Consider the following 15,075-nt stretch of genomic DNA (forward strand, 5'->3'; position numbering starts at 1 on the left):
TCCACAGTTGAAATGGGGTGGGAAGCTCAGAGTCCAACTAGTACCTGAGGCCCTCCTCAGACTGAAGGGTTCCAAAAATAGAGCTTGGAGACCTAAGGAAAACTGAGAGGCCATCATGAGAGAGGGTCCTGCCCCAGGCTGCTTTAGTAGAGATCATAGGGGAGCGGGCCCAGTCCTGTTGACAACAGCAAAAATCCTCATCTAGTGGAGTCAGATCCTGGAATCAGCTCTCGCTGGTGGAGTTATTGAAGGAGCATCCTAGTTCAGTGCCAATGGAATGTAGACAGTTACTGCTGTCTTCACGGTGTGTATGGTACCAGGGAGAGGAGGGTAAGAACAGGCCTCCGCACACTCACTCAGACACAAAAATTCCCTCCATTCCATCCCAAAGTCTGCCACATGTTCTGAAATGTAGCAAGAAGAAAAATCGACAGGACCATTTTCACAGGTATGGTGGAAAAGCCAGGATCTGAATGCAGTAGATGTCTGTCTCCAGGCACAGCCCTGCCTTCCCCACAGCCCCTTTCCCTGGCTTGGTTCTCCCCACTGCCCTGACCAGCAGTGAGCAGCTAACACTGCCAGACCTCCAAGTGGAGAGACAGGGCCTGGCAGACAAAGACTATGTTTCCCCTGCTACAGAACTCAGCATGAAACTGCTCACCATTACACGCACACGACTCCAGCTGCTGCTCCCTCTCGCAGAAGGGGATGCATTTCCCATCCTTACACTTGCCGAGATCCAGGCAAACCGTGTCATCTTCAGCATTTCCCGGAGCAGGGCACTCACTGCTATTACCTGGAAATAAAGACCAGTTTGTACACTGAGTCTCATGTCTGCCAATTCCACAGGTGCATGATGATATCCTACTTCTCATAAAAGGAGTGAGCACCTCGCAAAAATGACCCACAGAGCTAGGACGACAGCCTACATCCAATCAACCGATACCGTTTGGGGAGTACCAGCTGTGTGCCAGCTGCGTTGCACAAGTCCCTGGCCTCCCAAGCACCCAAATGTCCACGGGCATGGTCTCCATGTCCTCACCTCATAGCCACTGTATAAAGTTGTTCATATAGTCTTCCTGCACCTTTTTAATGTGAAACATTACATATAAAAGAATATACATAATGTATTTTATATATATAATGCATATATATTATTATCATTAATAAAACAAAGACCTATGTAACATTACTTAAAATAAATGTAAACTCCCTACAAAGGCATAAAAAAGCTGCATGGCCTGGGCCTGCCTCTGTCTCCAACCTCATTGCACACAACTCTCCAGAGCCTGCTCTGCTTCAGCTACAACAGCCTCCATTCACATCAACACTCCAAAGTCTTTGTCCCCTCACATCATCAATATATACTATTCCTTCTTCTGCAATGCTCATGTTCCCACTCTTGCAGAGGGACTAGCTGGCTTTTTCTCATCATTTAGGTTTTATTTCAAAGATCTTCTCTTCTGAGACATCCCTGACGACGCTAAGTTGGTATGGCCTCACCTCCATTATGCTGTCACCATATGCTCTTTCTCTCCTTCCTACCACGTTTTACAATTTATATATTTGATTATTTACTGTTGTTTCCCTTCCACTAGACTGGTATACTACATGAGAGCAAAGATCAAATCTGTTATTAATCAATTTATGTCCAATCCCTATCATATTGTAGGTAACACCACAAATATTTCTTGAATGAATCAATGATTCTTAAGGACAAAGAAAACCAAAGAATGTTAAATGAGGGAAAGGATGGAATGAGAGACTCATTCTGGAAAATGAATAGCACAAGCAGTTAAAAGTCAACACAAGAAGAAAAACTACTGCAGGAAAGCAGTGGACTCTACCCACAAGTCTGGTCTGGCCTTCCTGCTAAAGAATGGAACCAATCAAAAGAATCTTGAGAGGCTGGCCGGTTAGTTCAGTTGGTTAGAGGGTGGTGTTGGTAACACCAAAGTCCAGGGTTCAATCCGTTACTGGCCAGCCACAAAAAAAAAAAAAAAAAAAAAAAAAATCTGACTTAAATGGCTCTGGAGCAGTAAGACAGAATTTAATGAAATCTGGCCTGTTCCAGACAAAAGCAATGGTTTGTTAAGTACCTAACAGATATCAGGCAGTCTGTTAGGCACTTTGCACTTGCCTTGGATCTCAACCCTTCATGAGCACTGGGTATTTATAGTGGCAACAGACAGTCATATAACAACCTAACTACTAGGTAAGGCAAGATATCTGTAAGAAGGCCAATGAGCTCAGTGAAGATTTATTCTGTGGATCATTATTGCATGTTTGGCATATGTTGCCCTAATACATTAAAAAAATGCTTACTTGTTAAACATCTGTTCTTAAAAGACTAAAATCAGAGTTCTTAAAAAGACTAAAATCTGTTCTTAAAAGACTAAATGACACGTGACACAAGTCGGAAAATAATTTTTAAAACTGTATCATCTTTTTAACAGGCCCTCAAAGTTTAGTCCACGTCAAAATCATCTGATGAAATGTAACACGATCGCTGGGCCCTGTCCCCAGAGTTTTTGATGAAGTAGATCCAAGGAGGGGACTGAGAATTTCCATTTCTCACAGGTTCCTGGATGATATGATGCTGCTAGTTGTGAAATGCTGATTCCTTATAATGAACGACGTATCCTCTGCTAGCTGCGACTTGGCATAAATTATCAAGGGAACAAAAGGCTATTTGATAAGAATACATTTTTTTTTTCAAATTGTTTTACTTATGCTTATTTAAAAAGATCTCTCTGATTCTTTTATTATTACAATAAAGGCTGAAACATTGAGCACAGCTAGAAAATTTTTTTTAAAGCTTGAGATATTCTAGCTCCTGACATTTGGCAAACTAAATGATACTTTAAGATCCCACAACATAAAAATCATGAGCAACATGTTATAAAATGCACATTTAGGGGCCGGCCCGTGGCTCACTTGGGAGAGAGTGGTGCTGGTAACACCAAGTCAAGGGTTAAGATCCCCTTATCCGTCATCTTTAAAAAAAAAAAAAAAAAAAAGGCACATTTAAAAACCAAAGGAAAAACCAAATAACACAGAACTTCACTATCCATGAGGTCCCTAAAGACCTCTAGCCTTCTGTTTGCTTCCTTATCACAAAACCTAGGATGGCTACAATCAAAGAGATACAAAATAACAGGTGCTGGTAAGGATGTGGAGACACTGGAATCTTCACACACTGCTGGCAGGAATGTAAACTGGTGCAGCCAGTTTAGAAAACGACCTGGCACTTCCTCAAAGATTAAGCATAGAGTTACCATATGACCCAGCAATTCTACTCCGGAGTATATACCCAAGGGAAATGTCCATAACTTATACACAAATGTTCATATTCATAATAGCCAAAAAGTGGAAACAACCCAAATATCTATCAACTAATGAATAAATAAAATGTTAAATCCATGCAATGAAATATTGTTCAGCAATAAAAATAAATGAGATACATGCTACAACACGGATAAACCATGAAAATGTTATGCTCAGTGAAAGAAGCCAATGACAGAAGACCACGTACTGTGTGACTCCATTTATATAAGGTGTCCAGGAGAGGCAAATCCAGAGACAGAAAGGAGGTTAGTGGTTTTCTTGAAATGGGTGGATTGGGGGAACATAGCCGAAGCATATGGGGTTTCTTTTTGGAGTGAGGTAAATGTTCTAAAGGTGACTGTGGTGATGGCTGCACAACTCTGAATATACTAAAAATTACTGAATTATACACTTTAAATAGGTGAACTGCATGGTTTGTAATTATGTATAAAAAAAATCGTTATAAAATCAAACCAACATACCAAGAGAGACAAATTTTGAAGAATATTAGTGGGATATATAGGAAAAAGTAAACTGACAAATAAGAACAAATAAACTGGGGTAGCAAACTGGATATTGTTTTTTGACAATTTAAGTCAAAAAACATCACAAGTATCAAAAAGAGACATACAGTCATGCACCACATAACATTTTGGTCCACGATGGGCTGCATATATGATCAGAATTTCATAAGACTGTGATATCCTATTTTTACTGTACCTTTCCTATGTTTAGATATAGATACACAAATACTTACCATTGTGTCACAACTGCCTACAGTATTCAGTACATAGCATGCTGTACAGGTTTGTAGCCTAGGAGCAATAGGCTATACCACATAGCCTAGGTGTGTGGCCAGCTATACATCTAGGTTTGTGTAAGTACCCTCTGTGATGCTGGCACAATGACGAAATCACCTAAGGATGCATTTCTCAAAACGTAGTCCCATCGTTAAGTGACATATGACTGTATACTTGTAAAGAACATCAGGTCAAAAGACGTAGACAGAGGCCGGCCTGTGGCTCACTCGGTAGAGTGCGGTGCTGATAACACCAAGGCCACGGGTTCGGATCCTATATAGGGATGGCCGGTTTGCTCACTGGCTGAGCGTGGTGCTGACAACACCAAGCCAAGGGTTGAGATCCCCTTACCAGTCATCTTTAAAAAAAAAAAAAAAAAAAAAAGACGTAGACAGTATGCCCATATAGATACCTAATAATATAGCTTTGAAATTTTTAAAGCAACTGACAAAACTACAAAAGATATGTATAATCAGTAAAGATAGTTGTAAAGGTTAGCTCCAGATGGATTCAAATGCTATGTATAAAAGGAAAAATTAATAAGCTAATAGAAGCTGCTGTGAAAAAATCTTTGCAACTGTCTACAATTGAAAAAACAAACACATGCACACAACAAAATGATAGATTTGATCACATTAAAATTAAAGATTTACATTCCAGGAAGGACAACAGATTGGAAGGAGATTTATGAAAACCAAATGAATTATTATACAAGAATTCCTCCAAATCCATAGTAGCAAAATAACATGAAACCCAATTTTTAAAATGAACCAAATATATGAACTGGCTATTCACAGTAGAAATCTAAATAGCTGACAAATATAAAGAAATTTTCAAGAAAAATGTAAATAAGAATGAGAAATCACTTTGGAGTATCAGATTGGAAAAAGATAAGACAGCTGGGTAACACCAAGTGTTGGCCAGGACATCAGGATGCAAGAAACTTCATGCTCAGACAACCCAGTAATGCTGTTTTAAAGACCAGTGTAGTCCCGCCCTCTGTGACTAAGCAATTCCCCTCCTGGTATGCACTAAGAAACTCTTACGCAGACACCTGAAGGAATGTACAAGGGTTTTTACTGTAGTCCTATCTGTAGTATCAAGGAGATGAAGGCAATCCAAGTAGCTGTCATGTGGTAAGTAAAATATAGTAAATCACGTAACTAAATACTTTGCAGGTGCCCAAAACAATGAAATGCGTACAGATATAGATACAGAGACATAGACATAAAGCACAACACAGACAATTATTAAAAACATAGTACTGAATTTTTTAAAAGTAGATCTAAGGTAGAACAGCATTTTGGAACACTGAGACACACACATACAGAAAATAACACTATAATCTTTCAAGGATATACATATATCCAGGCAAATATTAAACAGTAGTATGGATGTTAGTGATGGGAAAGAGAAGGACAGCGATGAAAATTAAAGGGAAATAAATAATGAAAAGAAATAAAGAAATAAAACAATGATGGGTCTTGCACACACCAATGCTAACTGTGTCGTAAACTAAGAAGTACCATCAACTCAACTCTACACGTGAGGTGAAAAAAGAGATTGCTTTTATCTGAACAAAAGATAATTTTGTTTCTCAAACATACACATACACACTGAGCCACAGTGTTCCAAGAGAGGCAACAGCGGCACATACCTGTGCAGTAAGACACGCCTTTGCAAGTAGCATTAATAGCCTCCTGGCACTTCTTCTGGGCAGTCTCAAACTGACAGTTTTTACAGCAAGGACTGTTCCTATCACTGCAGAAGAAGAGCAGACAGGGACAGTTTAAGTCAAATGACAGCCCCACATCAAACACTACAGTCATGTTTACAGGGACTGAAGATCATAGGGGAAACCTCCTGGCCCAGGCACCCGCTGCTGCGTAATCAGACTTCCCTGGTGCTGAAGCCTCCTGCACACACTGTGTGCCCTGCCTAATTAGGATAAGGCAACATCAACGACATGCTGTAGTAGAAAAGAACAAGTAACAGCCGTCATCTCAAAATATCCCAGTGTCCTTGGTTTTCATTAATTTAATGAATTTTTAAAAAATGACAGGAGCCCAAGGGCCTACTCTATCAGTATTTACAGTGTTAATATGCACCAACTGCAGTTAAATCTGAATTATTCACCATAAACTAACATTTAACCTTTCTATTTAGCCAGGCACTAGTCTTCACTGGACATAAAAATGGAAACACAGGTACCTTCTAATTTGTACCTGCTCCCTCCACATTTAGTTTATATCATTAAACGGTATTCTACAACACCATTCTATTTTATAGATACACAATAACTAATTTATATTTCGGGATTATCATTTTGATTGTCTCCAATATTTTGCTATTATAAAAGGATGTAGCTATGAAACATCCTTATTAAATCATCTTTCTTGGACATTTCTGTTTCCTTAAAAAAGATTCTTTGAACTGTGGGATTGCTAATTCATTGCCTCCTTTTTTTTTTTTTTGGTGGCTGGCCAGTCAGGGGATCTGAAGCTCTGAACCCTTGACCTTGGTGTTATCAGCACCACACTGTTCCAAGTGAGCTAACTGACCAGCCCAGTGGGATTGCTATATCAGAGAGCATGTGAGGTCAAGGACTTTGTTATATAATGTCAAACTGCTTTCCAGAAAATACCAGGTACTTCAAAAAGTTCATGGAAAAATAGAATTAACAGATAATACAAATCTTTCTACGAACCTTTTGAAGTACCCTCATATTTTCTTGCTGTGAAGGGCAAAAGTGGTAAACATAAACACACACACCCTATAAATGACTGGAAAACCCTTGCATTTTGTCTTCTGTGATGTGGACACCTTGTTATACCAACTCCCCAAATTTACAGTTGGACTATTTCTCACCTGCACTGGACACCTTGTTTCAATGTGCAGTTGCTGTTGCAGCAAGTGTCATTGTTCAGGTACATGATGCCAGGATCACACTCTTCTCCTTCGTCCACCCTAGAGTTCCCACACACCTTGTTGCTGCGTTCTTGAAAACATTCCTGGGCCTTACTTTCAATGGTCTTATAGATTGACTGTTTACTGCAGTTTGAAAACATCTTAAAAGAAAAATGGCCACATTCATTCCCATGTAGTGTTTGTGCTTCTTCTCCAAAGACAAACCCTTAATGTAAAAACCACCATTGGAGTCACCCTGTAGTTATGTCAAGGCCATCACAGTCACCTCCAAATGCCATCAATATGGAAGTGAGTACGGTAGTCCCTCTGATCTGTGGTTTCACTTTCGGCAGTTTCAGTTAACTGAGGTCAACTACAGTCCGAAAATATTAAATGGAAAATTACAGAAATAAACAATTCCTAAGTTTTAAATTGTGTGCCATTCTGAGTAGCATGAAGAAATGTCACACCATCCTGCTCTGTCCTGCCCTGGACATGAATCTTCCCTTTGTCCAGCATCTCCATGCTGTATATATGCTAGTCGCTTAGCAGCCATCTGGGTCATCAGAGTTTATATTAGGTTAGATACTATCTGTGGTTTCAGGCATCCACTGGGGGTCTCAGGACATCTCACCTGCAGTAAGGGGGTGATATCTGTATCTCCCTCTATAGGACACTAAATGGCTGGTGTGAACTTGGTTGCGGACCTAAAATTCCTCACATGAAGGCAAGCTACACAAATACTGAGACAAAACATCCCACTCAGCCAATGCTATCAAAGGGACAAGCAGTCTAACACATGCGGAGCTCATGAATTCCATCAGACTCGAACTCTCCCACCATCAGGCACACCACTGCTGCAGTGGCATGACCGTTGTATTCCCAGACAAAACAATTCAGGAATGCAGAAAAGAGTGTGTTCTGGTTTACCCACTTCCCTTTCCCCAGCTTTTTATACGGATGATACACATTTAAAGTTTTTAAATACTTGAGCTTAGTAAGAGGCATGGTATTACAAATAGTCTATTTCTAAAAATTAAATTCCAAATTGTTGCCTGAACATTTTCATGAATCCACAAGATCTTAAGTTTCTCTGAGTTTTTCTACAGCTGACCAGTGTCTCAAAGGCAGCCTCTACCCTAGCTTCCCAATTTGGAGTACAGAACCACTGAAATGGCCCTCTTTTAAGTTTGGGAATTTTACCTGGAGCTCTAAAACTGAACCCATTTTCCAGAACACCTGAAATGATCAGAAAAGGGGTAAGGGACTTGGGGAAAACTGAGTGTGGTTATTTCTTAGGGCAGGGTCTTCACAGATGCTAAAATGCTCTGCAGATGCTAAAATGGCTTCACTTTCACCCCAGACAATCATGAAGCTCCTGAGAGCTCTCCAAAGATGACTATAACCACTAAATCAGATACCAAAGGAGTTAACTTTCAGAAAGACAGCAAAAGGTAGCAAAGAACTCATCATCCTGAACAGAAGTACTAATTGAACTTTTAAAAAAGATATTCCAATTACAGTGAAGATGTTTAAGGGGTCTGGTTATTCCAATCTGGGCCTTGGACAGTTGGTATTTTGATGGGATGTTTTATTCATCAGTATTGCAGATTCATGAGCTCTATTTCATTTTATCAGTTCAGTTCCAGGAGCCCAGGTCCTAATGAATTAAAACTCACAGCAAAGAGATAAGAACGCCTCTTCATTAATTTTTCAGAGTTACACTTTCCAAGCAGCTGGATTTGCTGGACAATGCTAAGGAAAAAGTAAACAATCTTCAACTCTAGGTTTTTGCCTACACACTCTTCCTTTTGATCCTTACCACAAAATCTTCTCCCTTCAGTAAACCCTCCTAGGAGGTTACAATCCCAAACGTCCCACATTCCTTTTCACTAATGTTATCTGTTCACAGCTACGTCCATCCATGGCATGCTGCTTTTCATCGGCATGGTTAGTAGTCAGTGGCAGGTCCTGTCTAAGTCAAGAAACTACCTTATTTTTGTCCTGTGGCCCTTTTGTTTAGTTAAAACATTTTCACTAAGAAATCTATTTAAAATATAGATTAGGGGCTGGCTGGTTAAGTCTGTTGGTTAGAGCACAGTGTTATAACACCAAGGTCAAAGGTTCGAATCCCCTTACCAGCCAGCCGCCAAAAAATAAGATATAAAAATTTTAAAAATAAAATAAAATGTAGATTAGAAAATGCATAATATAGTTTCTTGCAAGGGGATTGCTACTTGGGAAAACCAAATTATAAAAAAATACACTAAACATGACGTGTTCGGAACAAAATAAATATAGCCTCACACTGCATAACTTTTCAGTCAACGATGAACAGTCTACAAGATAGTGGTCTCATAAGATTATAATGGAGTTGAAAATTTCCTATCATCCAGTGACATCATAAAGTCATAGTGCAGTGAATTACTCATGTAGGAGCAACAGACTACATCATATAACCTAGTTGTATAATAGGCTATAGCATCTAAGTTTATATAAGTACACTCTACAATGTTCGCACAAGGACGAAATTGTCTAATAACACATTTCTCCGAAGGTGTCTCTGTAGTTAAGCAATGCACGACTGTAACTAAATTGTTCTTCACTGACACAGACTAGCAGCTCCAGAAAAAACAGCTCTGTCCAGGCTCCATTCTCAATAACAAGTTCTCACAGGCTGCTTGAAGAGCCCACAGGGAAAATTTCACTTGGGAAGAACTTGTGGCAGGAAGAGTTGGCAACATACATGTCTACTTGAGGCAGAGTCTGTAAAGTAAGCCATTTGCCTCCATAGTTCCATCATAACCAAGAAGCAAGTGAACCTGTCAACTATCGGTCATATACTGTCCAATTTGGTAGTCAGTAGCCATATGCGGCTATTTAAATTTGTTTCCTAGTCACATATTTCACACTTTTTATTACAGAAATGTTCAAGCACCTATAAAGTGGACAGAATGGTAACATGAACACACACATGCCCCTGACTAGCTTCAACAGTCATCAACTCATGGCGTCATGGCTCATGAATTTCCTCATCACTTTTCCTCTGCTCCCACATTACTTTTTTTGTTTACTCTTTAAGAGCGTTATTAAGGCATATTTTACACATCACAAAGTCCACCCATTTCAAGTGTACAACTCAGTGATTTCTAGTAACTTTATCAAGTGGTGAAACCATCACCATAAGTTGGTTTTAAAACATTTCCATCCCCCCTCTAAGGTCCCTTACGTCCTTTTACAGTTAATGACCATTCCCACCTCCAATAACAGGAAACCATTATTAAATTTAAATAAAATAGAATCTAAAATTCAGTTCCACAATCTCTCGCCACATTTCAATTTCTCCATGGCCACACATGGCTAATGGTTACTGTATAGAGCAGAGCAGAGCAGATCTAGAACATTCCCATCCTCACAGGAAGTTCTATTGGACAGCACTGAACAATAATGCACATGGTTAGAAATGCAGAGACAACCTCTGAAAAAGAGGAAAGTGCAACAGGGTGTTTAAGTTGAGAGAATGGGCAAAAAGGCGTAGGAAAATGTTTCTCAGGTGCAAGTTGTCAAGCAGAGGAAAAATAAAATGTAACATGTAAAGCAAGAGAGGAAGAGGCTGTTTATACATAAAAGCCAAAGAAAATGAGGTTCAACAATCAGAAAAGATTAAAAAAAAAAAAAAAAAAGGAAAAATTTTAAGCAGCGGGGTCAGGCCAAGGAAACCCAAAAGCAATCCTTTCCTCTAGATGCTGCTCAAATTTAGGTAGCCCATGGCCTGGCTCAAAATAGAAGTCAGGACAAATATATCACCATTCTTTCCTGACTAGATTCAGGTCCTTTAGGCACCCTCAGCCCTCTAAACTCAGTAACAAAGCTAATATGTTTTCCACACACTGCATTATGTTGTTTAAATTCAAATAAAATGAAAAGATCAGACATCCATTAATACTTTCAACGTTTAGTTTAGATTCTTAAGAGTTAGTCATAGCCATTCTTAAAGTCTCTGATATTGTTTATAATATCCCAAATCAACTAATATACTCTATCAGAAACCCTCAATAGTAAATTGTTCACTTATTTACTCAATAAATATTTATTATGTGCCAGCAGTCCTACTAGGCTCTGGAGACAGAGCTGTGAACAAGAAAGCCTGTCCCACATGAGGCTTATAGACTGGCAAATAGCATGTATTCTGTTGCAAAAGTTAATGAAAACATGCAAATTGTGAAGTACTGCAGTATTAAATTGAATAACAACTTGTAAATGAAACAAGAAATTTTTAACCGAGCCCACTGGACCCTGAAATCTAGACTCTGCCAAAAGTCATTTCTATTTAATAAATTTTTCTTATAGCCCAAATCTATACACAATTAACCTTAATAATGAACAGTCCAAATGACAGCTTTAACCAAATTTAGATGCACCATGCTTCACTTCAAAACACACAACCAACTTTCAAGGTACTTTGTAATTTGCAGCTCTATCCCTAGGGAAATACCAGGGAATGAAATACTTTTCTGTGCTCTCATTATGATAATCACACATAAACTCTTTCCTAACCACATAAAAAAGCACCCAAATATACATACCTTATTATTCTCATGATCACCACTCACAGCTATGGGATACATAACGTATTTTCCTCCCTGGTCCTCATTGGGGGCACATTCTGCTAGACCATCTGGATCATGTTCTGCTCCAAAATTGTGTCCCAATTCATGAGTTGTAACCAGGTCAGCTTCCTTAAGGATGATGCAAAGAAAGCATTATTCCCCAACACCCAGCCATCAGCTACTACTGCTAGTAGGGCCCATACTGGTTTAAATAGAGCCCTTTAATCAGATCAACAAAAGAATAATAATTGGACTATGATTTCTTATATCAATTATAAAAATTAAACAGATAAGCAGAATCCTATTTAATACTATTAAACAGTATTATAAAGATTAACAAATCAGTTTAAGGAAATATAATTTATAAGATGTACTGGAACATTCATAACAAAACACCAAACATAACCCATTCCAACTATACACCTGTCTGGTGCTGATAAATCTGATAGCTAACTGTAATTACTAAAGCCTCCCCCCACTTCTCTCTTTAGGTTAAAATCTAAAGCATCTCAGCAGAAGTGGGGGGAGGGGAAAGTAAGGGGTAAAAAAACAAGGCAACCAAGAAAAATCAAAACAATGTTTTATTATTTCACTAACTAAATTCATGTCCAATAACAATCTGAATGACCTAAAGGATTTGGTTTATTTGAATCCAGTTGCAGGGCTGTACTTAATATATCAGGTCATTATAAGATTTCTATCTGAATATGACATAATAATAAATTTAGCCAGCAAAGTCAAAATTTTTTTCCATATTTATATGAACAGAATAATACAAAAACAAAATTCCTGATTTTTTTTCATAAAGGGAGGAAAAATCACTCCATTTAACCTGAAAAATTAATATTTTGCAAGTCATTTTCTACACAAGAGTCCCAATTCTGAAACCAACATTCTGAAGCTTTCCACATGTTTATATTAAAACAGTAGTGAAAAAAACCTGAATTTTTAGCAAAAAGCACTCAAATCCCAAAGGTATAACATGGAGAGGTAATTACTAACTGTGCTTGGGAAAAATTCATGAGGGAATTCGCTGACCCTGATATTGTAAAAATATCTCAAAATCTTCAAAGCAAATTCATTTTTTCTTCTATGTGTGTCTTAGAAAAATTCTGGAAGACGAAGGAAAATAAGTCATAAAATGAAACTATTAAGATGTTGTAACACCAAAAAGGTAAAGGAACACCATAAGAAATAATTCTGGAAATTAAAAGCTTTCCAAAAACTTCTCTCATACTTTACATTGTTGTTTAATCAACCAAAGTCTATAGTTTACATTAGGGTTCATTCTTTGTGTTGTATATTCTATGGGTTTTGACAAATGCATAACGCCTTTTATCCACTGTTAAGTATGACACTGTTTTCACTGACCTAAAAATCCTCTGTGCTCCATGTATTCATACCTCCTTTTCCCCAACTCCTCACAACCACTGATCTTTTTACTGCCTCATGGGTTTTGCCTTTTCCAGAACATTATCTACTGTACTTGGAATCATACAGTACATACCAGTTTCAAACTGGCTTCCTTCAATTAGTACAGGCTGAGCATCCTTACTGGGGAAATCTGAAATACTCAAAAATCCTAAACTTTTTAAGTACTGATGTGATGCTCAAAGAAAATGCTCACTGGAGCATTTAGGATTTCAGATTAGGGATGTTTAACTCGTTATGCATCTGCAAATATTCCAAAATCCAAAAAAATCCAAAATCCGAAATATTTCTGCTCCTAAGCATTTTGGATAAGAGATGCTCAACCTATGGTTATGCCTTTAAGGTTCTTCCATGTCCTTTCATGGCTCAATAGCTCCTTTTTTTGGCTTTTCTATTGTATGGATATACCACCATTTTATCCATCTACCTAATAAAGGACGTTTTGGTTGCTTCCACTTATTTAGGTAAATACCAATGAGCACAACTACTGGATCACACCATAAGAGTCTATTTAGTTTTATAAGAAACTATCCAACTGTCTTCCAAAGTGGCTGCACCGTTTTGCATTCCCAGTAGCAATGAATCAGAGTTCCTGTTGCTCCACACCCTTGCTAGAATTGTGTTGTCAGCATTTTGGATCTCAGCCATTCTAATAGGCCAGTAGTAATATCTCACTGTTGTTTTAATTTGCAATTCCCTAATGACATACATTGTTAAGCATCTTTCCATATGCTTATTAGCCATTTGTATATGTTCTTTGGAGGTGTCCTGATCTTTTGTCTGTTCTGAAATGTTTTTCCTCTCGTTGATGAGTTTTAAGATCTCTTCATATATTTTGGATAGAAGTGCTTTATCAGATATGTCTTGTGCAAATATTTTCTCCCAGTCTGTGTCCTGTCCCACTTTTATAGTCCAGGAAATGCCATATACTTACTCTCCAATATTCATTTTGTCTTTCTCTGCTCCTTTCTGTCTTCTGTCCTATTCTTTCTGAGTCATTACATTTTCATCCTAACTGTTTTTCAAACTCTAAAACTTTCTAATATGCTTCACTTTCCTTTTTTTTTGGAGGGGGGGGAATTTGTTATGTGACTGACTTGTCAGAAGGTTTGGGAAGAGAGGGATTTACATTACAGCAGCATAAAAAAAACCTAAATACTAGGCACTTATATAATTAACATTCCACATGATTTTCTATCATTCACCAATATTGCTGCACTCCTCCCAATACTTAAATTGATGGCTTTTAACTTTTTTATTTTTGAGAGTTAAAATCAATAATGGGAATCTACCAGTAAAACAGTGTATACTGCATTTACCTCTACTCATTCACAGAATCCCACCAAAACAATAGGAAAGGAATAAAAAGTATACAACTCAACAAGAACAAAGAACAAGAGATGAGACAAGAGCAGAGAATAGATGTCAACAAAACTTTGGAAGGTGAAAAAAAGGTACTCAAGTAGAAAGAGAAAATAAAATACTGCAACCATAAAAGCACAGGAAGCCATAAAAAAGAAAAAGAATAAAAGGGCTACCAAAACCAAAAAATGCTGGCAGGAATAAAAAATTCAAAAGAATGACTCAAGATAAAATGAGGAACATCATCTAGAAAACAGAATACATGACAAACACATGGAAAAAAGGAGAAAAACTTAAGGAAAACGAGACTATCATTCTAGGACATCAAATATCTGATTTAACAAAGGTCCAAATAGAAAAAAAATAGGCAAAAATTATCAAAGAAATAGTACAAGAAAATTTTGCATAATTTAAAGACACAAGTCTCCAGATTAAAGGGCCTAGCTGCCCAACACAGGAGAAAAAATACATACACCAAGTTATAACATCTTAGTCAAAATATCAGTGTATCAGATACTGTGATTTCCTACCAATAGCTAGTCTCCCCTTCTTCCTTAAAGAACCCTAATTCTGCTCAGGGCAGCAATATATTCAGCTAAAACAGCCACCTTCCCACATTTCTTGACGCTAAGGGCAGT

At 38.0% G+C, this 15,075-nt stretch overlaps 1 protein-coding gene across 2 annotated transcripts in view; it reads right to left on the minus strand.

Annotated features, from left to right (window-relative positions):
• ADAM17 (ADAM metallopeptidase domain 17) overlaps nt 1–15,075 on the minus strand; it is a 61,576-nt gene that overhangs the window by 7,405 nt on the left and 39,096 nt on the right. For both annotated transcript variants that reach the window (XM_063077993.1, XM_063077994.1), the window contains exons 11-14: nt 11,621–11,773; nt 6,996–7,195; nt 5,785–5,888; nt 662–796 (exon numbers count right to left, since the gene is read on the minus strand). In XM_063077993.1, coding sequence (XP_062934063.1) covers nt 662–796; nt 5,785–5,888; nt 6,996–7,195; nt 11,621–11,773 — 592 coding nt within the window. The remainder of the gene's footprint in view (nt 1–661; nt 797–5,784; nt 5,889–6,995; nt 7,196–11,620; nt 11,774–15,075) is intronic.

The sequence above is a fragment of the Cynocephalus volans genome, chromosome 14 (genome assembly GCF_027409185.1).
Source record: "Cynocephalus volans isolate mCynVol1 chromosome 14, mCynVol1.pri, whole genome shotgun sequence".
In the NCBI taxonomy this organism is placed as follows: Eukaryota; Metazoa; Chordata; class Mammalia; order Dermoptera; family Cynocephalidae; genus Cynocephalus; species Cynocephalus volans.